We start from the raw sequence: 27,536 nt of genomic DNA, 5'->3' as shown, positions 1-27,536 counted from the left end.
TCTATGTGTTGTTTCAGTTTGAATGTGAGCCTTTGGATCATAGTCCACATGGCATTTCAATCTTGTATCTAGCCTAAGTAATAGAATAAGCCAAGTGGCATCATCTCATAGGATGATACCAATGAATGGCTAAGATTGCATTGTATGTTGAAGAGTGAAGGATCTCTCTTCCCTTCCTCATAAACGGTTAGATTATATTATGCAGGGTATGTAAATGAAATATGAAGAGACATTTTGCAGCTTCTTCTCTCTCGGAAACTCTTTCTATCTTTGGAGACAACCTCCAGTGAAACACATACTAAAACTACACACACAAACACTAACATGCTATTATAACTTAATTAGGGTTGAGAACTATAATTTTGGGAATAAGTTTGCAAATTGGCTTCCTGTTGCGTCGAGAGGGCATGAGATTATGGTGTATTTATCAAAGAAACTTTATATTAAGTTATTAACTAGAGCTTACTTCAATTTTAGGCGGATTATGTTCAAGAATACAGCAGCTATGTGGGATTTATGAGGGATGGAGCACAGTGGTTTGTGGAGAACACAGACATTAAACTTGTTGGTGAGATATATATATTCGCACTTATGTTATTTTTTATGACATGTAGTTTCTAACAGTCTGCGTGTATGATTAGGGTAATATAATCTTATACTGAGCTCTTCTCAGTGAGATATAACTGATTATTTTGCTGTTTATGGTATCATTTCTGTTCTTTCTTTTGAAGCTGACGTGTTCGTCTTTTGTTAAATATAGGAATTGATTACTTATCCGCTGCTGCATATGATGATTTGATTCCATCCCACCTTGTTTTTCTAGAAGGCAGGGTAAGAAAATCTTTATTTGACAAGACATGAAAGGGTTTTTTCTTTAGTTCATGATTATTTTAGCTGGATGAGATCCAGTTGGTAGATTGTTGAACAGTGGTAAATGCAGAACCAAAAATAGAGGCAACCAAATTTTCGTGTTTTTTCAAGACTCAACCTAACACTGCTTTGCAAGTGGTTTCACCTTTCCCTTTGCCACATGCTTTGGTTTTGAAGCGACCATACATCAACTCATGATTAATCCCCTATTTGTTGCAGGAAATGATGACCCCCTCCAAGGAGAAATAGCATGGAATAGGACGCCACGAGAGCTTGGTCTTTCAGCTTATGCTCTTCAACAACTTGGTGGTTCACATGGTATGCAGTTGAGATTAATTTAGTGGGATGTGTTATTTTACATGATAGGATGAATATCTGGTTGGATTTGGGATGTATTGGATGTGTATTTAATGCGTTATGTGATTGGTTTTTTTTTTTTTTCTTTTTCTTTCTTGCAGCTGCTACACCAAACCAAATTAGAGAATTAATGAAGGTTGATGGGCTTACTAATGATGAAGTCAAAAGCCATTTGCAGGTTTGTATATGTGATTATCCATCTGTTTTTAATCGTAATTTGGCTGATGTGAATAAAATTTTATACAATCATGACGGAAATTGCAAGCCATTTTGCATGCTATTAGTGGTGAATCTTTTTACACATACATGTGATTATCCTTGTTAAATATATTTTTTTTAAACATGTATTTTCGTATTAAAAAAAGGGCACATTTTGAGCTTTCACACTGGGCACCAAAAAACTCAGGACCGGTCCTGGTCTTACCATGGACTTAACTGTAAAGTCGTTTATCCAACGAAAATGCAATCAGAGAACAATGTGAAGTAAGATCATCGAAGCGGAGATTGATATGCTCAAAGATGCTAATTTCATTATTGAGGTCCACTACCCAGACTTGCTGGCCAATGTGGTGCTTGTGCAAAAGAAGAACAGAAAATGAAGAATATGTGTCGACTTTTCTTATTTAAACAAAGCATGTCCCAAAAACCCTTATATTTTGCCTCAGATTGACTTATTAGTCAATTTCACAACAGGGCACGAGCAGTTAAGCTTTATGGATGCTTATTCCAACTACAAGCCAGATATGGGTAAACATCATTTTGGGCTTAAAAACGTAGGGGCATCTATCTGAGGCTAGCCAACTAGATATTCAAGGAAAAGATTGGAGAAACGATGGAAGTATACATCAATAAAGTAGTAGTTAAGAGCAAAGAAAGAAATACCATTTCACTCACCTCTAAGAATATTTCAACCTACTCTAGAAGTACAATGTGAAGCTCAATCCAAAATAGTGCACTTCTGGAGTAGCGTCATGAAAGTTCTTAGGCCATATGGTCACAAAGCACGGAAATCAAACCAATTTGGACCAGATCAAGGAGATCATGAAAATGAAGTCGCCTTGAAGGAAATCCAGAGCTTGGCTTAAAGGCAGCTATTCTCAGTCGATTCCACTTATGGTCCACTGACAAGTGCTAACCCTTCTTTACTATAATAAAGAAGAACAAATTCCTACTCTGAACAGTTGAATTTGAAGAAACTTTCATGAAGTTAAGGGAATACATGCCTGATTCACCACTCTTATCCAAAACAGTGGGTGGGTAAGACCTGCACTTATTTTTGGTAGTGTCAGACTGCGGTCAGTGACACTCTAATTCAAGAAGACTCAAGGAAGCGGAAACTGATATATATAACACAAAACTTATACATTTATATTGCCCCTATTTCCGAAGTTTTATGCTATGTTTTCTTGTGAAATTGGTTGTTTGATGTGTCTAGTCTGTATTTTGTAAATAATGGACCGTAGAGAAGACTTTAGAGTCTTTTGGTGATTTTAAGGCTAAAAATGATCAAGGTTGTAAAGAACTGAAGTCAAGAAGTATTCCAACGATTAGTAGATGCTAATTTTTTCAATCCGCAATTTAATGGCTGTTGTTTGGGAATTATAACTGGAGCTGGAAGGTGTTTCGCAGAACTGTCATTTTTGTTGGGACATCACAAATTCATCAGGATGAACTAGGTGTTGTGTCACATATGTACGGAAAGCTCTGGATGTCTAGTTTCAGTAAAATTTTACAGATCATAATTCTGATGCTTCTAGAAGAAATTATACCTGTTTTAGTGCAAGGAGGTTGGTTTAGGAATTCTGCGATATTATTTGTATAATGATATTGGGACTTCTGTTTAGGGGAATTCAACAATTGCAGCTAAGGTTTACTGAAACTCTATATTCCTTGGGCATTTATTTAAAATGGAAAGGAGCAATAGTGTGAAAGGAAGGGACTGACATCATCAGATTGCTTAGAGGATTGACCTAAGGAGGAAGCTAGACGCCAAGGGGTTCTCTAAGGGTTTTTCAATATCTTTCTTAGACTTTGTACTTATGACTTTCATAATTATGATTTCCTATAATTTGTTGGCTACGAGTAACTAAATGCTTTACTAGGGATTCGATGTAGCCTTCATGATGATTCTATATCTTAGTTAACTTTATTCTTTTATCAATTTAAAGGTTTCTAGTTTCATTCATTGTGCTAAAATCATTCTTTATGTTCATGTTATTGATTAGCTACCTTTAATATAAATTTTTAGATGTATGAGACAAGGTTATAGTAGATGCCATACGCTTAGCCTTGAGATAGCTCTCTTGGATGAATGAATTGTTGTTGATGCAAATGATATGCTAAGACACTTTTTGGTTTTCTTTGTTATTCTTGCACTTAATGGATTTTTTATTATTGACTTAGACTAGACGCCATGGTTAAGTTGATGATTAAAAGTACTTGGTTATACCGGACCCTAACGGACAATCATAATAAAGAAAGAACGAACCCTAGAACCTGAATTGAATTGTTCTTACTAAGTTATTTAATGACATAGAATTGGATTGATTTGGTGAAATCGGATACCTAGTGTTTCAACCATTGTTTTCAGAAATTATTTAAACACATTCTCTTTTTAATTTATTGCACTTTAGATTACTTGATCAACTTCTCTTTGGTTAATTATTTAAACTTCATAGTTTAGTTGTTTTTGTTATTTCTATTCTTGTGGGTACTGCATAATTGGACTTAATCAGGTGACTTTACAAATCTATATGGGTACAATACTCATATTTGCTTACTATACTATCATATCGATTCTTGCATTTGCGAGAAATATAATTTGTTCATCAATATACTACTTGTCTAAAGCTCTTCTCGAACAAGAGACTAGGTATCCGAAGATAGAAAAGTTTATTCTTACATTAGTAACAGCGGCCAAGAAGCTCCAAACATACTTTCAATCATTCTGAGTTGTCTACATGATCGAATACCCACTTCAATCGATCCTACACAGTCCAAACGCATCATCCAGAATCCCCAAATGGGTCATTAAACTAGGGCAACACGAAATCGTCTATCGGCCCAAGAATTCGATCAGAGCCCAAACGTGCATGGACTTTGTAGCATAATTTACCATGGGTAATCAAGATGTCCCAACCTTCACAGATACGCAGAAAACACTCGAGAATCTTTGTCTTTGGAAACTCTATGTGGACAAATCGTCAAATGTGAACAAAGAAGAGGCAAGAACGGTCTTGATAGCCCCGGATGGATTCGTAGTCAAGCAAACCTTGGAGCTTACATTCCATTACAACTCAACGATGATCTTCAACCAAGTCAAATGGGATTATGCCGCTCACGATCCCACTATAGAATTCTACATGACTAAGGCCAAAGCACTACTTGAAGGATTTGAGAAGTACAAGATTTAGCAAATTCCAAAGAATGAGAACTGTCATGTCGATGCATTAGCAAACATCGCATCCTCTGTGGATTAGTCACTTTGACCAACAATTCCCTTCGAGTACCTTGCCGCCCCAAGTATTCTTGAACATGAACCATATATAATGGCTACTATTAAGATAAGAGAGAATTGGACAAACAAAATCATTGATTACATCCAAGATGGAAAACTTCCCGAGGATTGGCTTCGAGATACACTGTCATCTGCTAAAGACTTTACCGATGTTCCTACTTTAAACCTCATACCTTATGCGTCACTCTGGAGATGGGTTTACAGATCCGCAACGATATCCACTATGGTATATGTGGGAACCACGCAAGCTGAAGGTCCCTTGCACAGAAAGTATTAAATAACTGGTACTATTGGCCCACCATGAGACATAATGCTTTAGGTTGTGCCCAAACTTGCGACAAATGCTAAAAATACACTCCAATGAACCATCAACACCCATAAAAACTTAGCACTTTAACTTAGGCATGGCATTTCACACAATGGGGCATCGATCTTGTCAATCTGTTAAATAAGCTCAAGGAAACAAGGAGTATCTAATTGTAGCAACATGTTATTTCTCCAAGTGGATCGAAGCAGGGCCTTTGTCTCGAACTACCGGTGTAGTGGTTAAATCCTTCGTTTGAAAGAACATTATCTGTGGTTTTAGAATTCCCCACACCATATTATGGATATTGGACTGTAATTCACCTGATCCGAAGTCACAGACTGGTATAAAGAACCCGGAATCTGTTATCTTACCTCTACTTTACGGTACCCTCAAGTCAATAGGCAAGAGAAAGCTTCAAATAAGACTATCCTTGGATGTTTTCAAACTAGGCTTAAGAAGAAAAGCAAGTGGCCAGAAGAAGTGCTTGGAGTTTATGGGTATACGGCACGACTATTCAAAAAGAGACTGCAGAAACTTCATTCTTCATAGCCTATGGAACACAAGCCATTATCCCCGTCCAAGTTACCAAAGAGTAAACCGCATTGGAGAATGCTGGAATTCTCTAGTCCGACCTCAACTTCTTGGAAGAACGTAGGGAATGCACCCAGTCCAACTTGCTGCTTACCAATAACGAATTAGGTCATACTACAATAAAGCTGTCTAACCTCAAAGCCTTCAAGTTGGGGATCTCGTCCTAAGAGAAGTCTTGGAGAACACAAAAGTACCATGTGAGGGAAAAGTCAAAGCCAATTGGGGAGGACCGTATAAAGTCGTAGGAGTAAAAGGTAAAGGAACATACAATCTGCAACATATAGATAAAACTCCAAATACCAAAAGGTGGAACATCGCCAAGCTTAGGTGATACCACTAAAGATTTCAACGCCGCAGTCTGCATGAATGCAAGTCCATGGCAAACTCATTTCTTTAATGCTGCCCCCTCCCCAATAGGCTATTCGTCAAAGATGATCCCCGATGGAGATTTTCATTTTATCATCTTTTTAAAGAATTATACCAGTGATTTGATTCTCCTTCCCATAGATATGTAGACATTCCTTTTCAGATTCAAACACAATCCATTGTCAAAATTCAATTATCTTCACAACAAAGAATTCTCATAATTTGATTATCTCATATCTACAACATGCTTGTCATTTATCTGGTACATGGGATACCCCAAAAACCTAAATAACACATAACTTTAAAACTTCGGATATTACAAGTGTAAAAATTTAAGTGATAGTATCAAAGGAGTCTCTTTAGCTTATTTTGTAGTGTTCGGTTAATAGCTTGGGAGGCTCTAGTCATATTAAGTGCAGTTACGGTAGGTAAGATATAGACACGGGGATTGCCCCTGATCTAAAAGTCCAATGCACCAGCCAACCTCCGGAAAGTTTATATAACATAAGATTGTGGGTTATAACATTCAAACCTAGACTAAACGCCATTTGAGGGATAATCGAAAGGGTGATCTGGAAATCATCCAAGCAGTGGCTCGAACTCCGACCTTGAGTACAATTACTTCTATCCAAGACCAGGGTACATTATACAACACTATGTGTCTAATGTAGGTTCAAATGAGGCATATAGACTAGAAAATCTTCATGTGGAATTTTATTCGAACTAAGCTCTGTTACGTGGAAAGTCTTAGCCAAGTCAACTAAGTGTAGTCCGATTAGAAATGCTCAGGTCCGATGCATAAGGTTTGACAAAATGATTCCAAAGGTGTTTCCAAGGTTGGCCCTGAGGGTAGTCTATGTAAGTGCTCACCTAGGGCCCCTACTTCGGAGGGGTATCCTTTAATGAACATATAAATACAGAAAAAGTAAGAAATATCATAATTCATTTGGTGGTGCAATGGAAATCTTCAGCTTCCTTTTTCTTTAGGGTGTTGAGTTCGAAACATGGAGCTACCATTTTAGTCACCCAATCTCTCCATTTCTATCGAATGTTTAAATCAACTACCATACGGTCTTAAAGATTGTACTTTAAGGTAATCAAAACTTTGAATATATATTTTTATTTCAATATTTATTATTCAATGGATTATTTTAATATTCGATTCGTTGGTGTGATGTTAATTTTAGAAAAAAAGCACAAGAGAAACAATTGGCGTTGTTGAATTTATTGTACTCGTCAATCAGGTTTTATTGTTCTTTATTCTTTAGATCATCAAGTTTTATTATTCTTCACTCTTAATCTTAAACTCACTGTAAACATTTAGTTCATTTGTGTCTAAAACGTGAGACGTGTAATATTTAAGTAATGTTTGTATATCTATCTACTTTTTATATTAATTTTTAATCATGTTTGATGTAGAAAGAGAAACTTTTTTTTTTATTTAGCGAATTTTTTTTTATACATATCAATGTACAAATAACCGAAGATCAGAGAACTTTAGGTTCCCACTTCGAAGGCTCGCCTAGGGCCCCAAATTCCCAGGCCCGACCCTGTGGTGTTTCGGACCTACATGCAAGTGACCAAGTCCCTTACAAACTTTCTTTTAAGATTCATTAGAGACAGACATGCAATACAGACTGAGAAGGAAGCCCTTTATAGAAGAAGCAGACATGGTTTGAAAATTTGAAGATTTGAAGGAAGGATTGAGAAAGCACAGAATTTTAGACAAACAAAAGGTATAGAGATTTGGAATTTTCTTGGATAAGCGTACGACTTGAAATTTTTGGAAGCGTGAAAAATATGAAGAAGAGCTCCGTACATATTTATAGAAGATATTTCGAAATCATCTTACCGTCGAATCCGAACCATCTCGCCACGATATCAACAAATTTGACAGCCAAAATTAGTTGGAAAGACAACAGACAATTTCTTGTTCTCCATGTAAACGCAACTAAGACATTCATCATTGTGACATTTATGGCACGATTATCCAGACTGCACACCTGAATCCGAAACACCTTAATTACTTTGTAGTAGTTACGAGGCTAGGTCGCCAAGCGTTAAGAAAAGTTTTTAAATGCTACCAATTTTGATTTACTTTGAAAGGCATAGTCTTTAGATAATTATCCACCTTCAAGAGAAACAATTGTTTCAGCATAGTTAGGGGTAACTTTGGGACCATAATTTCCAAGACCGAAGTAAGGCAAATTGAAATACGTATACTTCAGAAGTCTAGTCATTAACTCAACATCTTCTACAACTAAGTTATACAAACGGAGCAATAATGACAGGCATGCACTGCAAGTAATTATACTCGAGGATACAACATTTACTCTTAAATATCCTCTGGGATTTTCTCGGTTTAATACAAATTTCATATCCTAAAAGGTTTCTATCTCGAATGGTATAAATATACCCATCTAGGGTTCATCTCTGGTAACTTAATTATCTTACTCTTGTTCTCTTGTCTATTACTTGAGTCTCAAATATTTGCTTACTAACTTAACTGTCAGAGGGCCTTTGGCCAACACCCATCTGTCATTGGTTGTTTACAATTGTTTGCTGTCTTGCAGGTTAAACGAGTTTGTGCAACTTCTCCACACACGTCATCGATTCACTTATACCAACACACCACAACATAACGATGTAGAAGAAATAAAAAACAAACATCTTGCAGAAATTTGTCAAAATATGCAACATGCGAATAACGTACAAGAAGGTTTTGGGCTAAAGCAATGAAAATTGCAGCTCATATGATTAACAGGCTTCCTCAACCAAGGTTACAATTTCCTTTACCCTTTGAGAAATGTTAGATGTGAAACCTACATTTAGCTACTTTCAAGTATTTGGATGTGCATGCTACATATTTGTTATAGTCATTTATGTAGCAAGTTTGACAAGAAGGTAATCAGGTGTATCTTTGTGGGATATGACAGCAAGAGAAAATGATGAAAATGTTGTGATCCTAAGAATGAAAGTTGTTGCACATCACGAGATGTGATGTTTGATGAAGCATCTTCTTGGTGGTCCTCAGTTAATGAGATTTTACCTGATTCAAGAGAAATTGAAGATAAGCTACAACAAAAAGATGGGGGAGCAAACTGCTCAAAACTAGTCAAGTGTAGATGAGTATTCACTTAATGGTGATGATATAGAGTAAGAAGTAACTCAGAATCCTTGGCAAACTAGTGTATAGCAGCCACCAACTAGTGAAATGGAAGAATCAACCCGCCAATCACAACTCAAAAGGTTAACGAGAATACGAAAGCCTAATCCTAAATACACTAATGCAACTATAGTAGAAGAAACAGTTAACCCTAAGATGTTTGAAAAAAAGCATAACAATTTTGAGTGGCTTAAAGCTATGAGAGAAGAGATCATTACGCTTGAGCAAAATCATACTTAGGATTTGGTGCCAAAGCCAAGAAATGTGACCCATATCCTGCAAATAGGTGTACAAGATAAAGTGTCGTCCTGATGGTTTAAACGAAAGGTACAAAGCTCGATTGGTGGCTTGAGATTTCTCTTAGAAGTATGGAATAGATTATGATGAAATGTTTAGTCCAATGGCAAAACTTACGACCATTTGAGTTCAAGTTGAACTTGCTGCTAACAAAGACTAGAACTTATATAAGATGGATGTGAAAATGCCTTTTTGAATGGGGAGTTGGATCGGCATATCTACATGATGCAACCAATGGGCTTAGAGGCAAAACTCATCCCAAGTATATAGTACAATAAGATTACTGAATTTCTCTCTCAAAGTGGTTACTCTATGGCACTTACAAATTCTAGTTTATTCTTCAAAGCTAATGGATGAAAATTAGATGTTGTGTTGGTATACGTGGATGACCTCATCATCACTGGTGATGATGAGGCAAAAATTTGTTGAACAATGGAGAATTTGTCAGTTCGCTTCTAGATGAAAGAACTTGGTCAACTCAAGCACTTTCTTAGGCTAAAGGTTGGTCGAACACAAGAAGGGATATTTCTGTGTTAATAGAAATATACAAAAAAATTGTGGTAAAAATTTGGCATACTTGAATGGAAGCCCCCAATGGAACCCAATGCCAAGATGTGTGCACATGAAGGCAAAGACTTAGAAGCAATGTATCGATGATTGGTATGCAGTTTGATCTACCTAACTCTAACTCGAATTGACATTTGTTATAGAGTTGTACGATGAGTCGGTACATACAAAATCAAAAGAAGCCTCATCTAGATGCGGTTAGGTGAATATTGAGAAATATGAAGACTCCAACTATGGTCTCTTGTATAAGAAAGGTGAGGATTGTAAGCTGGTTGGCTATTGTGACATAGATTTTGCAAGAGATCATGAGACCAGGGTATCAACCACTAGTATGTCTTCAAAATTGTTTATGGAGCATTTTCATGGTGCAGTAAGAGACAGCCGACATTATCTTTGTCAACTATAGAAGCAGAGTACAGGGAAGTAGCAATGGCTGCTCAATATATTGTAGTGGCGGAAGGCAAAAATCCATACTAGAATGGGCCTTTAAGCTAAATGAAGAAATTAGAAAAAGAAAAAAAAAAAAAAAATATATATATATATATATAGTAATATAATTAATTAGAGAATAATTTAAAATCAATAGACAATACATATAGGGATGAAATCCAAGATGGGCCCTGGCCTATCCTCTCTCTCAAGTGGCTCCGCCACTAAGATTGCATGGTTGGTACAGTACATGAATGATCTTAATCAACCAATAGATGATTCAGTAACTTTATAATGTGACAACCAATCGTTTGTTCATTTGGCAAAAAATCCAATTTTTCATGCGAGAATTAAGCATGATGAGCTACACTACCATTTTGTCAGAGAGAATCTTCTACAAGGAGAAATTGAGATGCGATAGATAAAGACAGATGATCAAGTTGCAGATTTGTTCACAAAAGGTTTGTGCATGCGAAGTTCAAAAAGTTTTGTCATCAACTCAGCATGGTGAAAAGAATGAGTTGGCGTTGAAGGGGAATGTTAAAGATCAACAACAGCTCAGTAAGCTTAGCCCATCATGCAAGTTTCTTGATGTTCTCTAGATAAATACTAGATATCTCTTGGTGTTTTCTAGATAAATTCTAGAAGATTTTTTCATATGCATGGGATGCATAATAAATATGGAAAAATGCTAGACAATTCGACAATTCTAGCAAAGGAAGTGGAATTAGCTAGGTATTTTTAGCATGGTGTTTCCATGCTTCTCCAAGGTTCCATCCCTGCCTACAAAATGAGAAGGCACCCACCCTATTTGAATCACCCAAGATGTGAGAAGCAAGTGAGAAGTAAGAAGGGTCTTGTAAGTGAGTAGTCTTTGTGAGGAGTGTGAGTGTTCTTGAGTTCATCTCGATAGAGTAAGAAAGTGTCATAGCTTCTAAATTATGTCTCATTTCTTCAAGAGTGTGTGTTGTAATATTTTGTGAGTGTAATACAAGTAATTTTTTGTGTTGTAATATTTTGTGAGTGTTGTTGAGAGTTAAGCTTCAGGCCTAAGATTAAACCTGCAAATGATGATCCTGTAGAAGAACATTGAAGAGAAAATTGAAATTGAAGGAAGTGAAGAACTTGCTATTTTTAGAAATAGCCATTAGACTTAAATCTGCAACGACTAGTTTTAGTTTCTAATTTTAGTAAGTAACACAGCTGTTATTCTTATCCATTTGGATTTTACTCTATTATTCGATCCTCTCCCAAGTGGACGAATTGTAGTCTCCGATGCCTTGAATGGCTAGAGATGTGTCCTTGCTCCTGAAATGTAGGATCTAAGCAAGTGACTTATTTAGGGTTATAACCTTGTATTCCCCCATTTCGATTTCAATCAAATATTATTCAGAATTCTCTACTCTCTGTGTTCATCTCTCAATATCAAGTTTTTCTCTTAAAGCTTTAATCATTATTAGTAAATCAACCTACAAGCTACATGGATGATACCATTTCAACATGGTACCAGAGCTTTGAGGTCTGATTCCAAAGAAAGGGCGTAAGATGTGAGTGAGGTTCTTTCTTGAAATTCCCAGAAGGGATAAAGGTGGTTCCTTTTTTGTTTGGTTCATTGATAATCACTAAGAGATGGTGGGAAGGAGTTCTTTCGGTGGAGATTTACAAACTTCACAGTCAATGGCACAAATTACAATTTTTGGGCTTTAAAGATGGAGACTATCATCATAGCACATGATCTATAGGATGTGGTAGAACTTGAAGCACAATCACAGCAGTTCCTTAGAGAAGAAGACTAAAAAAAAAGATGAGGGAGAGATAGACCAAGGTCCAATTGAAGCACCTGCAATCTTTAAAGAAGACAGAATCAAAAATGCCAAGGCATTAAGTCTTATTCAAAAAGCAATAACAAATGAGCTCTTTCCTCATATCAGAAATTAGTATACTGCAAACAGGTCATGGGACATTCTGAGAAGAGAGTATAAAGGTGACAAAAAGGTAAAAGCCGTAAAACTTCAAGCAATTAAGGCTAAATTTGAATATTTGAGAATGACAGAAGGTGAAACCCTAGATGACTACTTGGCTAGGTTTTTTGAAATTTTGAATAAGTTAAAATCACTTGGTGAAGATGTACCTGAGAAAGAATTGTGCAAAAACTATTGATGAGTTTAAGTAGAAGGTATAAGTCTATTGTGTCAATTATAGAGGAAACTAGAGACCTTGACATAATTAGAATTGAAGGAGTTATGGCATCTCTTAAAGTCTATGGTAAGAGAGAAGATTTGCCTTATGAGAGGGACAAGTTAATAGGTACTAAGAGAGCCTTTAGTACTCTCAAGATTGGTAACAATAATGTCACTGGAGCTTACAAAGGTCACAGAACAAGCAAAACCTGAAGTGGCAGGGTCATATAAGAAAAAGGAAGAATTGGTCTTAAAATGCAAACTGGAACAAAAATAATGGCACAAATTGGAACAACAGCTATGGAGGAAATTGGAACAACAAGTTCAACTCTCATAACAAGCAAGGGAGTAGTAGTCAAAGTGGTGTGAAACCACAATGCCAAGTTTGTGAGAAGTATCATTTTGGTGTTTGATCCATAAAGGAAAAGCCAAGTGTGGAAATTGTAACCGGTTTGGTCATGTTACAAAGGATTCTGATAATCACAAGCAAGTGGCAAACTATGCAAAAGAAGAAAAAGTGACCACATGAACCATGTTCTATGCTTGTCACTCAGCTTCAATTACACAAGATAGATCTGTATGGTTTGTGGATAGTGCCTGCAGTAACCATATGACTTCTTAGGAATCTGTTTTGATAAACCTTGATAGAACAGTGACATGTAAGGTAAAAATAGGCACTGGAGATCTTGTACAAGCTACTGAGAAAGGCACTCTAGTGATTGAAACTCAGCATGGGAAAAGGTATATAAATGATGTGTTACTGGTTCCAGGTTTGGATGAAAACCTACTAAGTATAGGTCAAATGATGGAACATGGGTATTATGTGCTATTTAGAGGTAATATGGCAGTAATCTTTTATGATAACAACCTTGAAAATGTTGTGGCAAAAGTGTTACTGGCAGGAAATAGATGTTTTCCTCTTTCACTAGAATCTATAACTTTTGCAGCAAGAAAAGCATCTGTGATTAAAGACTCTTAGGTTTGGCATAGAAGACTTGGGCAGTTGAGCTTTGGTAGTATGAAGAAGATGCAGCAGAAGGAGATGGTACTTGGATTACCTAAATTAACATAAATGAAAGATGTGTGTGAAGGTTGTGTATCCAGGAAACATCATAGAGAACCATTTGGCAAGGAAACAGTGTGGAGAGCAAGCTATCCACTTGAATTGGTACATACAGATGTATGTGAACCAATGCAAAATGAGTCCATTGGTGGAAATAGGTACTTCATCACATTCATTGATGATTTCTCAAGAATGTGTTACGTATACTTTCTCAGAAACAAATCTGATACCTTCAATGTGTACAAGAAGTTTAAAGCCTTTGTAGAATTACAAAGTGGTTTCAGTTTGAAGAATATAAGGAGTGACAGGGGAGGTGAATACACCTCACATGAGTTTCTGGACTACTGTGCAAGAATGGGAATGGAGAGACAACTGACTATTGCTTACTTTCCTAAAAAAAAATGGAGTTACTGAGAGAAGAAACAAAACAATTGCTGAGACGACAAGGTCTATGATGGCTGAGAAAGGAATTCCTATGATTTTTGGGGCAGAAACTGTGTGTACTGCAATGTATTTGCAAAATAGATGCTTTACAACATCTGTGATAGACAAAACACCTTTTGAAGCTTTCACAGGTAGGAAGCCTAGAATTAAGCATCTTAAAGTATTTGGTTGTATCCGTTATATTCATGTTCCATCACCACTGAGACACAAATTTGATGAGAGAGCTAGAAAATGAATCTTTATGGGATATGGAAGTTGTGAAAAAGGCTATAGAGTATATGATCTGCAGTCCAAGAAGATTGTACTATCTTTATAGGACATGGAAGTTGTGAAAAAGGCTATAGAGTGTATGGGATATATACACAAGATGCCACATGTGTATTATAGAACCAGAGAACTATCAAAAAGTAGCAAGTGATATAGCTTGGCAATTCTCATTGCCCTAGCAGCACAAAAGGGTTGGATTTCAATTGGATGTTAAGTCAACACTCCTAAATGGTGTGCTAAATGAAGAAGTGTATGTTGAGCAGCCTAAGGGGTTTGAGTTGAAAAATGCAAATCACAAGGTCAACAAGTTAAGGAAGGCTCTATATGGACTTAAACAGGCACCTAAAGCTTGGTACAGTGAGATTGATGCATATCTCTCTTTATGTAAGTTCAAAAGGAGCATAAGTGAAGCCACATTGTATACAAGATCTGATAATTGTCTCAATATATGTTGATGACATTGTTTATACTGGCAATAGTGAGAAAATACAGTGAGTTCAAAAGAGAGATGATGCAAAGATATGAAATGTCTGATCTTGGTCTCTTACATCACTTCTTAGGCATGGGGATACTACAAACTGATAAAGGAGTATTTATACACCAAAGTAAGTATGCCAAATCACTACTTTGGGCTTGAAGATTGCAAACCAGTATCTATTCCATTACCTACAGGTGAAAAACTTAAGAAAGTGGATGGAAGTGAATTGGCTAACGAAGGTCTTTACAGAAGAATAGTGGGAAACCTGCTATATTTAACTGCAACTAGGCCTGACTTAATGTATGTTGCAAGTCTGTTATCCAAGTTCATGAATATCCCTATAAAGAAACATCTGGGAGTTGCAAGAAGAGTATTGAGATGTGCAAGGGACTCTCAATTATGGCATTGAGTATGTGAAAGACAAGTTTGCAATTCTCATTGGTTTCTGTGATGTATATTGGCCAGGAAGTGAAGATGATAGTAGAAGCACCTCAAGTTACACATTTAGCTTTGGCAGTGGGGTATTTTCTTGGGCATCTGTGAAACAAAATACAGTTGCACAATCAACTCCTAAAGCTAAGTATGTCTTAGCATCAGAAGCAACAGCACAGTCAATTTGGTTAAGATTTGTCCTTGATGATTTTGGAGAAATGAAAAATGAGGCAACTCCCTTATTCTATGACAATATGTCAACTATTTCCATGGTTAAGAATCCTGTTTTTCATCAGAAAACTAGACAAATAAACAGGAGGTACCATTTTATAAAGGAAGCTCTACAAGAGAATGTGATTGATTTGAAGTTCTGCAAAAGTGAAGAACAACTTGCAGACATATTTACAAAAGCATTACCAAATCAGAGATTTAATCAATTAAGGTTAAGGCTTAGTGTAAAGCTAGTGAGTACCTTAGGAGAGGCTGTTGAGAGTTAAGCTTCTCACAGGCCTAAGATTAAACCTATAGATGATGATCCTGAAGAAGAACATTGAAGAGAAAACTGAAATTGAAGGATGTGAAGAACTTGCTATTTTTAGAAATAGTCGTTAGACTTAAATCTGCAGCAGCTAGTTTTCGTTTCTAATTTTTAGTAAGTAACACAACTGTTATTCTTATCTTTTTGGATTGTACTGTGTCATTTGATCCTCTCCCACATTTGATCCTCTCCCAAGTGGACAGATCGTGGTCTCTAATGGCCTGAATGGCTAGAGATGTTTCCTTGCTCTCTAAAATGTAGGATCTAGCTTTAATGTTTATCTGTAAATCAACCTACAAACTACATGGCTGATATGTCACACCCTGACCCGGGCCCCCACCACATCCCGAGCTCGACTCCGCCGTAGCACGATATTGTCCGCTTTGGACCCCGACCACGCCATCATGGTTTTGTTTCTGGGAACTCACATGAGAACTTCTCAATGGGTCACCCATCCTGGGAATGCTCTCGCACAAACTCACTTAACTTTGAAGTTCTGATGGAACCCGAAGCCAGTGAGTCCCCAAAAGGTCTCGTGCTAGGTAGAGATAGGTATGTACATATAAGGCATAGATGATCCACTCCCCTGGACGATGTGGGATGTAACATTATACGATTTCAACAAGTGTAATACAAGTAATTTATTTTACTTGTTTTGTCTCTCCTACACTTATATCTACAATTGTGTACGCTAATTTTTTCAGCATATACAACATAAAATGGATGTATCCACAGAATTTAGATTTAAAGAAATGGTTCGAATAATTGAACGATACATAAAAGGGATGTGTCCATTCTTACGGGCTGCCTTGGTGGTATCTTCCGTAATCAGGCCGGTGATTTTCTTTGCGGGTTTGTTCGTTGATTTCCCTATGTCTCTAGCCCAGCCATGGCGGAATTTCTGGCAGCCCGTGAAGGAATGCGACTTGCTGTAGGCCTTAATTTCCCACAACTTTGGCTTGAATCTGACTCGGTACAACTGCTGAATGCCATTGAAGACTCAAGGGTTGACTTTTCGCTGCTAAGCCCTATCAGTGAGGATATCGCAACCTATCTGCAGGCCCTCTGAAACTCTTGTATCTCAGCGCATAGACTAGTTAAGATGGCCTTAATTTTTACGGACGATTTCTGTTTTTTTTTTGGGATTCTCCGGACTTCATTCGGAATGCCTTATTTAAAGCTTGTAATGTTTAATCATTTCATTAAAGCTACCATAAGGAATGAACAAGGATGTGTCCACTCCATTGAGAAAATGTGGACATAGATCTTCAGAGAACTTTCATGTACAGATAAGCTACATATATGTGCCATTACACTATGGTACTGTGGATAGCTATGTAATCTAGGTTTCGTGTGATCTCTCTTTCCAACCAGATTATCTACCGAAAATTCTATGAAGATCGATATTCGTGATTTAGTTGATGTCTAGGTCGCATGGCACAATCCCCCCTCCAACCTGAAGGGGTGTCGCTTCTTTACTTGACATGGATGAACAAGTTTTGTAACTTGATCTTTATTGATTTGTTTTGTGAATAAGATCCACAAAATAGAAATAGGTAGATCAGACGATCGATTCCTATTAATGATGAAGTAATAAGAAATCAATCAAAGATAAATAAATTTCGGTACCCTATGAACACAACTATGGCTGTCCAAGCGTCCTTTTGGGTAGGGTTAGCACAGAGTCTTACAGAAGGGCCATCCAATCTCCTCAGATAATATTCCTTGGCAAAACAGGGCGATCAATAACCACCTTCAGTGCTCTCTTCAGCGCCACCACCCCTTCATTTCCACCACCTAACCCTTGCACCCACAATGCATTTTTACTCCTTCCACCGACTGTCACCATCTCAGCCCTAACAACCCTTCCCTTTACACAACTCAGTGCCCTTGTCATGTCCGAAATGAGCCCCAGCCTATCCTCACAGCTGAATGTGGCCTTCACAAGCCCTCCTTTCTCCCCCTCGCATTGTTCGACACTTAACTTGTCAACCCCACCAGGTAAAACGCACTCATCCCTCCTGTCCCCGCAATGACAAGCTGCTTCAACTTCTGTTAACGCCTTTTTAAGCTCCCTTACTTTCCTGACTGTCTCTCCAAGCACAGATGCCTTGTCCATCTGTATGTCAAGTATTCTAAGTGAGGAAAGTTTGCGAGACATTTTCCATAATACACCATACACATTCAAACAAAATTCCATCAAATCAATTAAATAATATACTTTGATTAAGTCTGGGAGGATAGCACGAAGAGTGGTATATTGACTGTTGATTCTCATCCTTCGCCTTTTCTCCGACTCACTGTGTTTCTTGGCGGCAATTACTTTGGCTTCTGCCTTTGATTTTGGTTTGAAGAAGTTTTTGTTGTAGATATTATTCGTTAGGAGTACTCGTTGGCCTTTGGGGAAGCTAATTTGCTTAGGATAACAACTTTGAGTGGATTGCATATCTTGATCACGCTAGAAAAACAAAGTCCTGTCTATAAAACAAAATCCAATCAAAATTGAAAGGAAATTGAACAAAATAAATTGGAAAGGGTAGAAAACCAAAAAGACTTGTATATAGACGTGCATGCGCACACATACCTTTTGCAGTAAAACCATGAAAAATAGCAGAAAACAATGGTGGAAACAACAATTTTTTCTTTTTATTATAGTAAGTGTTCGGGAACGAAATCTTTCAAATAAATGCTACGATGGAATATATTTGCATTTAAATGTCAGCATGTGACGCATTCAACCTAATAAATGGAATTTACTCTTATAATTACCAATACAATTTGTAATATAATATAATTAATTTGGGTATTCTCTATACTGGATTGCACACCTTTAATTTCGATTGGCTTTACAATTAGCTATTGGTCTTGGTCTTGTGCTACGTCTGTATTATCATCTCGCTTAAAATGTGCCTAGTGTTAGCAATTATTTTATTTGACAAAATGATATTTTAAGGGAGCTTTACCTATAGGACGAAAACACAGAGTACGTCTTTGTGACACCAAATTTCATCTCTTGACATTCATTAATTTTATTTAAAAGGAAAAGATTTTTATACCCATATATAAAATTACCGTAAATATCTTAGTGTTGTAGGCCTAATTTACTAAACTACTCTAAGGGATAGAAAAAAGGAGGTCGGCAACAAGAGATAGAAGAGAAATTTGATTGTGAGATGTATTGTATTTCACCCCATTGTGTCTTTATTTATTGTAGTAGGGAAGGTTAATTCATTACCCTAATAGGATTACAACTCTAATAGGATAATATCTAACCCTAGAGAATATTCCTATATATATATATATATATATATATATATATATATATATATATATATATATATATATATATATATATATCTCTCTCAAATATACTAGGATTTACACAATCACATTCCTATATTAAATATGACTGCAACACACCCCATTGAGTGTGTAAACAAAATATCGCATCAAGTCTTCAATAGGTGAGGTAGAACAGTTGATGAAGTCGTCAGCACAACGAGCAAATACAAGTCTCAAATTAAAAAAAAGTATGCATTGGTATTAAATTCACAAAACCTTGCTATGGGAAAACCTAAGGTAGGTAAAAACTCATAGACTAAGGAGAAAAGTGAAAAGTATGCATAATGTCTAAAACAAACGTCATACGGGATGAAGGTAGTGAACTCAACGGAGTATGATCATCCTAGGAACGGATTTGCTTGACTTCAATGTTCTGATGATGTTGTTACTAGTGAGAATAAAAGAACTTCGGCACAATGTGCTTGGTGTTGTCTTCCTTGATGTATCGCTTCTTTAAATGCTCGATACATGGTGTATTGTTTTCAAAGATCGTTGTAGGAAGGTCAACAACAGTAGTAAGACCACTAGTGATTCAAATATGTTCTATGACTTCTCTCAACCAAAAACACTCACGCAAGGCTTCATGCAAGGCGACAATCTTAGCATGGTTCGAAGAAGTCGCAACTAGTGTTTGCTTGGTAGATCTTCAAGATATTGCAGTGTCTCTAATGGTAAAGACCTAGCCCGTTTGAGAACATGCCCTATATGGGTCAGATAGATAACCAGCATCTGCGTAACCAACAAGGCAAGAATCAACCCAATGACCGAGGGGACGGCAACTCCTTTCAAGGATTCATAGGTGTAGAATAAGCCCAAATCAATCGTACCCTTAAGGTAGCGAAAAATGTCTTTAACCCCATTTCAGTGTGTGCGTGTAAGCACATTATTGTATCTAGCCAAAAGATTAACAACAAAGGAGATGTCAGATCTAGTGCATTAAGCCAAGTACAATAAAGCACCAATTGCACTTAGGTATGGAACTTCAAGCTCCAAAATCTCTTCATCATCCTCCTTGGGATGGAAGAGATCTCGTTTAGCATCTAGAGTCTGAACGAGCCGAGACAATATCGAGTTTTCCCAAGATCCTTCATCTCAAATTCTGATTTCAAGTGAATGGCAATTTTCTCAACATCTGCGGGAGTACTGATGAGGTTCATGTCGTCGACATAAACTACAATGATCGCAAATCCAAAATGTGACTTCTTGATGAACATGTATGGGCATAATTTGTTGCTCACATAACCCTGACTTGTCAAATATTCACTCAAATGGTTATACCACATCCGCTCGGATTGTTTCAATTGTAGAGTGATCTTCTCAATCTAATAGAGAGGGTGTTCCGTGGTCTAAAACTATTTGAACCAATCAATGAAAGTGCTTTTGGAACTTTCATGTAGATTTCTGTATCAAGATCCTCATATAGACATGCAATTACCACATCCATAAGCTATATATTCAGTTTTTCAGAAACTACCAAACTGATAAGGTAGCGAAACGTTATGACGTCTATTGTAAGGGAATACGTCTCTTCGTAATCAATCCAGAGCGTTGAGAGAAACCTTGCGCTATGAGGCATGCTTTGTATAGCACTATTTCATTCTTCTCATTACGTTTCCTCACGAAAACCCACTTGTAGCCCACGGTCTTACGTTTAGCAAGCAAATCGAGTTCAATCTAGATTGTTTGTTTCCAATTTGACTAGTCAGTTATACGTCGACATTCATCAACGGAACGTGGTTCAATGTCATTATTAAGCATGATGTCAATAGCTACTATGTACGCAAATGCATCATCGACGATCATCTCATTCCGATTCTAAACATCATTCAATACTGCATAATGGACCAAAATCTCACGATTCTCGGGAGGCTAGTTTCTCTCACCTAAGACATCATCGTAATCTAGAATAACCTCATACGTTGGAATAGATGAGTAAGTGATGGTCGGATTCAGACTAGGTTCATTAGTTTATGCTATTTTCCTCTTTCGGGGTTATGAATCCTTTGAACCAGAGGGTCTACCACACTTCAAGGTAGAACCAAAAGTTTTGCTAGCCGCTAGTTTACCAAGCCGCGTAGGAGGTGAGGCGCCCCTCCTTCGGGGACTGTTCATCCTTCCAGGGCAATGTTACGGTGTATCCGGCATACTTTAAGCAATGCTCTGAAGATCCAGAATATGACACACTTCAATTTCAGACTAGGTAGTGATGGGATCTAAATGAGACATAGTGGGAGCATACCATGACAATTTGTGGCATACTTATCTCCTTTTAACGACGGGAAGACTATCTTATCGAAGTGACAATCCATAAAATGTGAGGTAAAGAGATCTCCTATCACAGGCTCTAATTAGTGAATAATTGATGGTGAATCATAACCGACATAGATTCCCATTCTTCTCTGAGGATCCATTTTGGTACGTAGTGGCAACGCTATTAGCAAAAAAATTACGCATCTAAACACACGTAAATGCGAGACATGAGGCTAGTATCTAGTAACCAACTGTAATGGTGAATGAGGTTGGGTAGCGGTGGGCCTCATGCGACCTAACATGGTTGTGTGCAATATTGCATATAGCCCTAGGCAGATACCGACAATTTGGTTCGCATAACTAAAGTCCAAGCTCTCAATTGAGGCGCTTTATGAAAGCTTCTACCAAGCCATTTTGGGTGTGAACATAGTGTACATGATATTCAACTTCAATCCTAAGTGACATGCAATAATCGTCAAAGGTCTGCGATGTAAACTCTCCAACATTATCCAGTCGAATCGACTTAATCAGATAATCAAGGTGGTGAGCCGTAAGCTTAACAATTTGAGCTAGGAGTTTCACAGATGCAATGTTGTGTGTGGACAGTAAACAGATATGTGACCAATGTGTCGATGCATCAACCAAAACCATAAAATATCTAAATGGTCCGCATGTTGGTTGGATAGGTCCACAAATATCCCCTTGAATCCTCTGAAGAAACTTACGAGGGTTGTGAATAATCTTTGTACATGAGGGTTAAGTATTCAATTTCCCCACTAGTCATACCTAAAAGTAAATTAATTGAATCGGTCACATGCATAAATATAATTCCAATCATTCAAATAATCAATCGAGAAATAATATCCATAAAAATAATTATCCATAATTCAAAACAAACCAAACCAAACAAATTATTCCAAAGACTTAGAAAAACTATCTGAAAAATTAAACCATAATCCTAGAAAAATAAGGGAGGGGTTCGGCCACTCCTAGTGGGTTTAACCGCTAGGGGTGAAAACACCCTAAAAACATGTCTAGAAAAATAAAACTTTATTTTTCCATAAGAGTTGATGCCTCCTGAAAATCTAATATCTACATAGATGTGGTAGTATTTTCTGGATGTTCCACATGCACAAAGTTAGACTCACGGCACGAATGATACTCGGCAATGGCTCTAGCGGTAGCTCTACATACATGTGACCAATGATCCTTTGATCCACAATGATAGCACATATCCATTGCAGTGGAATCCATTTAACGGTAGCTTTTCCCTTTTCTTGAAGTTTGTGGCTTTAGGGGCAAGGGGTTGGTGCTTCTGAGTCAAATTTCCTCCCTTGGCTAGGCCTCTGCTTTGTTGACCTTAGGACCATGGTTAGTGCTGACGGCGTGTCCACAGCCACGACAATTCTTTGGTCCTTTGTGGTTGCTAGAATTAGTTGCATGCACTTCAAGCATAGCGTTCGAGCTAGTGGGTCAAGCTTGATAATTTTTCATCAAAAGCTGGTTCTGCTTTTTAGCAATAATTAAAATAAAGATCAAATCCAAACATTTGGCGAACTTTTGTGCCATTTATTGTTGCTGCATGACAATATTGGTGGCATTGAAGGTCAAATATGTCTTTTCCAAGATATCCTCTTCGATTAAGTCCTATTTACAGGACTTAAGTAGTGATCGGATTCTACAAATTTCAGAGCTGTATTCATTCACGAACTTAAAATCTTGAAAGCATAAATGTTGTCAGTCGTGTCTTACTTCAAGCAATTAGATGTCTTTCTCGTGATTGAACTGATCGGTCAGAGTGAGCCAAATGGTGCATGGGTCATCCTTAGTGAGATACTTGGTCTGCAGTGCATCAAGGATATGTCTTCAAATGAAGATCATAGCAGTAGGATTCTGAGCTTCGTCAATCGAGACGTCCATAAGTTCCTCGATGGTGGCTCAAAGGCTCATTGAGGTAAGATGGAGCTTCACGTCTTGAACCCACTTCAGGTAGTTTCTTCCATAGACTTCCAAATCGGTGAAATCGAGCTTGTTCAAGTTCGACATGTCCCTAAAATGAAGGTTACAAAAAAACGTGGTTAGTCATATGGTAGTCCATAAACATACATTGTAGAACATTCAGGTTCTATAGACATGTATAGGTTTAATTTCAACATGAAAGCTTCAGGTTTCATGGGTAAGTTTTGAGTGAAAACTTCGGATTTCAAAGGCACTAAATATGAAACTACATATTCAATTTAATTTTATGAACGATTAGTTCATAAAGGAGAGGTTCTGCAAGAACACATAATACAATATGTTGATTAAAGCATAGTGGATTTGAGTTGTTTCGGGAACTCAAGTGTGAGAGCTTCGAGACTACGAAAGGATGTCAATGGTTCAAAGTAGAAAAATAAATTATTGAATTGTTAATGTCCAAAAGTGATCTTCAGGTCAATAATTTTGGATTAATTGTTAGATTAATAGACTGTTGTTCACTTTTAATTAATTCAATAGATCGGGACCAAACGAGATCTATTAGGAAGCAAAATAATAACATACGGGTCATATTAGCTACGGTTGGTGATAAGCCAAGTGACAATTGTATTAAAATTAATTAATTAATTAATTAGCGTACATCAAAGTACCCCAAAAAAATAAATGGGTATGATTTATAACACGAGAATGCCAAAAATGGGCATTGGGTCGAAAAAAGGTTGCGGTCCAACCTTATTAGGTTGGTTGCAGTTCGTGGACAAGCCCTGCAACATTGCTGCAGGCTTTATAGGCCTCGAGGAGGCTACGAGCCTCAAGGTTGTGGGTCTAGGGTAAGCCCAGCAGCAAAGGTTGCTGGTTTTTGGGCCAAAACAAGGCATGGGAAGGAGAGGCCCAGCACAGGGCTAGCCTGGGTGTGCGAGGAAGCCCAACCAAAGTTGGCTTCTAGGTTTTGGGCTGGGGTAGGTAAGCCCAACAGCATCTAGGGCTACTGACAGTTGGACCAAAGAGTGGGCGAAGCCCAGCAAGTAACAAGGGCTTGTTGCAGAAGGGCCTAGGGCACATGACAAGGCCCAGCAGCATGGGGCTGCTGGTTTTTGGGCCAGGGACACGATAGGACAAGTCTAAGAAAGTTACATGCCTCTTTGGAGTTGGGCAGGGGCTACTGGCCCGTGGAAATCCTACCAGAGTAAGGGTCTGAGGTGTCTTACATGCGCAGTAAAGCCCAAAGGGCTGCTACTGTGTGGTCCAGATATCAACGACGTTATCACAAGGTACCCCATGTGGCTGGGCTGTAGCAAAAAAAAAATCCCATTTTTGAATTTTTTTTTTTCGACTATTCTAGGGTTTGAAGAACCCTAATTGCTTCTAATTTATTTCGATGCTTTGACTCACAAATTCCACATGGAAAAATAAATAATTGTGTAATGCATGAAACGTATATATATATCGGAAGGTAAATATAAATATAGGGAGTTCATGAATCATGGGGAATGTTTTCATGCTTCATAATCGTTTCAAATATCTTACTTTATTTTAAGCGCACATGAATAAAAGCCTTAGAATTTTGTAGAAGAAAGCCTCTTCCACAATCCTTTAGTTTCTTAGCTTCTAGCAATAGCGTGCTAATAATGTGTTATAGGCCTAATTTACTGAACTATTCTAAGGGAATAGAGAGGGGGAGGCCGGCGGCAAGAGAGAGAAGAGAGAGATTTAATTGTGATGTGTGTTGTATTTCACCCCATTCTGCCTTTATTTATAGTAGTAGGGAAGGTTAATTCCTTACCCTAATAGGATTACAACTCTAATAGGATAATATTTAACCCTAAAGAATATTCCTAGATATCCCAAAATATATTAGGATTTACACAATCACATTCCTATATTAAATATGACTGCAGCACTTGGTGATTTCTTAATGAAAACTATTATTTTCTTTGGACACCCACAGAGTTTTAAAACAAACAACGTGATAAACAAGCGACTAATGGACTTCGCGACTCTTGAATTTTACTTTATCATGCTTATCTAAACTTTGGGACTCTTCCTCATATTGCGTCTTGTTATAGTGCAAATTTTGCTTCATGAAATAAAAGAACCATTCAGTCACATGTAGACAACGAATTATGCCATCAGCGGAAATTCTCAAATTGAAGATAAAGCCTTCATAATTAATACAAGGAAAAAAGAGTGTCCATAAGATAAGAAAATTTGAGCGTCCATAGAAATAAATTCATAAAAGTAGGAAAAAAAAAAGGGTAATTTTGAAAGTTTAGTAAATTATTTTGGATGTCCAAAGAAATATGTCAAAGTAAATTGGGTGTCCAGTGAAGAATGAATGTACACAACCATACATTTCATAGAACTCCACTAGTTTTGAATCATTTCAAGGAGAGAAAAAAACTCAAACCTCAACAAACCTAGCCCAAATACAAGGAAACCAAAATTTCAAAATTCCAGCCATGCTCCAAATAGACTTGTCTAAAACTACGCGGTCTATAAAAACTTCAAACTGGCTTTAGATTCGTAAAAACTAATTCTACAAGATCAGTGTCACAATTTATGCACTTCTACAATATCAGTTTCAAAATTTTCTGCACCTCTTCTAGATCAATTTCATAATTCATACATTTCTGCAAGATCAGTTTTGAAATTTTGTGTACTTCTGCAAGATCAGTTTCAAGATTCCAGCAATTCTACAATATCAATTTCAAAATTTTCTATATTTGTGCAAGATCAATTTCAAAATTCTTGCAATTTTGCAAGACCAATTTGATCTAGGTGAGTTTTATATATTTCCCTATTTTATGATTGATCACTTCTCTCACACTCTTTGTCATTTATTATTGGTTTTTATCACAAATGGTCCCTGAGATTGACCAAACTCATCATTTTGGTCTCTCAATTTTAAAATCAATCAATGTCGTCCCTGACATTTACCACCGCACATCAATTTGGTCATTCCGTTTAGATTCCGTCAATTATTCCGTTGGTTTGTGTGTGGGACTCACAAATCCAATAAAATGGCGACACATGGATTACACAAAAGAAGGGTTTTTATAGCAAATGGTCCCTGAAATTGATCAAACTCTTTATTCTGGTCCCTAAGTTTCAAAAATCGATAAATTTGGTCCCTGACTTTCATTATCACACATCAATTGAGTCCTTCTGTTAAAATTTCGTCAATATTTTTTGTTAATGTACTGATGTGGTCCCCCTAATCCAATCATATGGCGCCAAGTGGATTAACTATTAAAAAACTATTTTTTTAGAGTGAACCAACTGACGAGTATTCAGCACTTGCATTTCTCTCGCATCCCATAATCCCAATTGAAAAAATAAATTCAACCTAAATTCGATAAAATCGAATCCAAATTCAATTCAAATTTGATAGGATTATAACCAACTAGAGAGAATGAGGAGTGAGTTCAGGGAGGCCAAGAGCTTTAATAGTGTCATGGTGCTTCCATTTCTTTTTAAGCATACCTAAATGAAGATGATGATGTCTTCTTTTTTTTCTTTTAGTTTTTGTTTTAAATTTCTTATTTTACTTTTAGTTTTAAATCTTTAAAAAAAAGTTTTTTATAGTTAATCCATGTAGCGCCATATGATTGGATTAGTGGGACCATATTACGACACTAACAAAAATATTAACGAAATTTTAACAGAATGACTAAATTCTTGTGCGATAGTGAAAGTCAAGGACCAAATATATTGACTTTTGAAACTCAAGGAACAAAATGAGGAGTTTGATCAATGTCAAAGACCATTTGTGATAAAACCCTTTCTTTTGTGTAATCCACGTGTCAACATTTTATTGGTTTTGTGGGTCCCACATACAAACTAACAGAGTAATTGACAGAATCTAAACGGAAAGACCAAATTGATGTGTGGTAGTGAATGTCAAGGACGACATTGATTGATTTTGAAAGTGAATGATCAAAATGATGAGTTTAGTCAATCTCATGAACCATTGCTGATAAAAACCCTTTATTGTATTAGTATCACACTCACAAATTCAATATTTGAACTAAAAAAATGAGAATCAGTCTCATTGCACTCAGATTTTTCCGATCCACAACAGAAGTTTGATTCCTATAT

General features: G+C 37.1%; 2 protein-coding genes across 6 annotated transcripts; one reads left to right on the top strand and one right to left on the bottom strand.

The window, feature by feature from the left end:
- The first annotated feature begins 331 nt into the window (after positions 1–331).
- LOC126601404 (myb family transcription factor PHL4-like) lies at positions 332–3,408 on the top strand. 5 transcript variants are annotated; one of them, XM_050268113.1, is made up of 4 exons: positions 332–568; positions 1,090–1,188; positions 1,329–1,405; positions 3,072–3,408. In XM_050268113.1, the coding sequence occupies exons 1-4, from the start codon at positions 517–519 to the stop codon at positions 3,102–3,104; spliced, it is 261 nt and encodes an 86-aa protein (XP_050124070.1). In that variant the 5' UTR covers positions 332–516; the 3' UTR covers positions 3,105–3,408. The 5 variants fall into 5 exon arrangements, 3 of the variants coding, with proteins under 3 accessions (XP_050124070.1, XP_050124071.1, XP_050124069.1); XM_050268114.1 differs by having other exon boundaries at positions 1,593–3,408; XR_007615730.1 differs by lacking the exon at positions 3,072–3,408 and adding an exon at positions 761–831 and having other exon boundaries at positions 335–568; positions 1,329–1,409.
- Positions 3,409–17,580: 14,172 nt separating this feature from the next.
- LOC126602912 (transcription factor bHLH131-like) lies at positions 17,581–18,030 on the bottom strand. Its single transcript, XM_050269732.1, has one exon. The coding sequence runs from the start codon at positions 18,028–18,030 to the stop codon at positions 17,581–17,583; it is 450 nt and encodes a 149-aa protein (XP_050125689.1).
- Positions 18,031–27,536: the final 9,506 nt, after the last annotated feature.

Source organism: Malus sylvestris, chromosome 15 (assembly GCF_916048215.2).
Source record: "Malus sylvestris chromosome 15, drMalSylv7.2, whole genome shotgun sequence".
NCBI lineage: Eukaryota > Viridiplantae > Streptophyta > Magnoliopsida > Rosales > Rosaceae > Malus > Malus sylvestris.
Note: the sequence above shows the minus strand (reverse complement) of the source record. Positions and strands in the feature narration are given on the sequence as shown.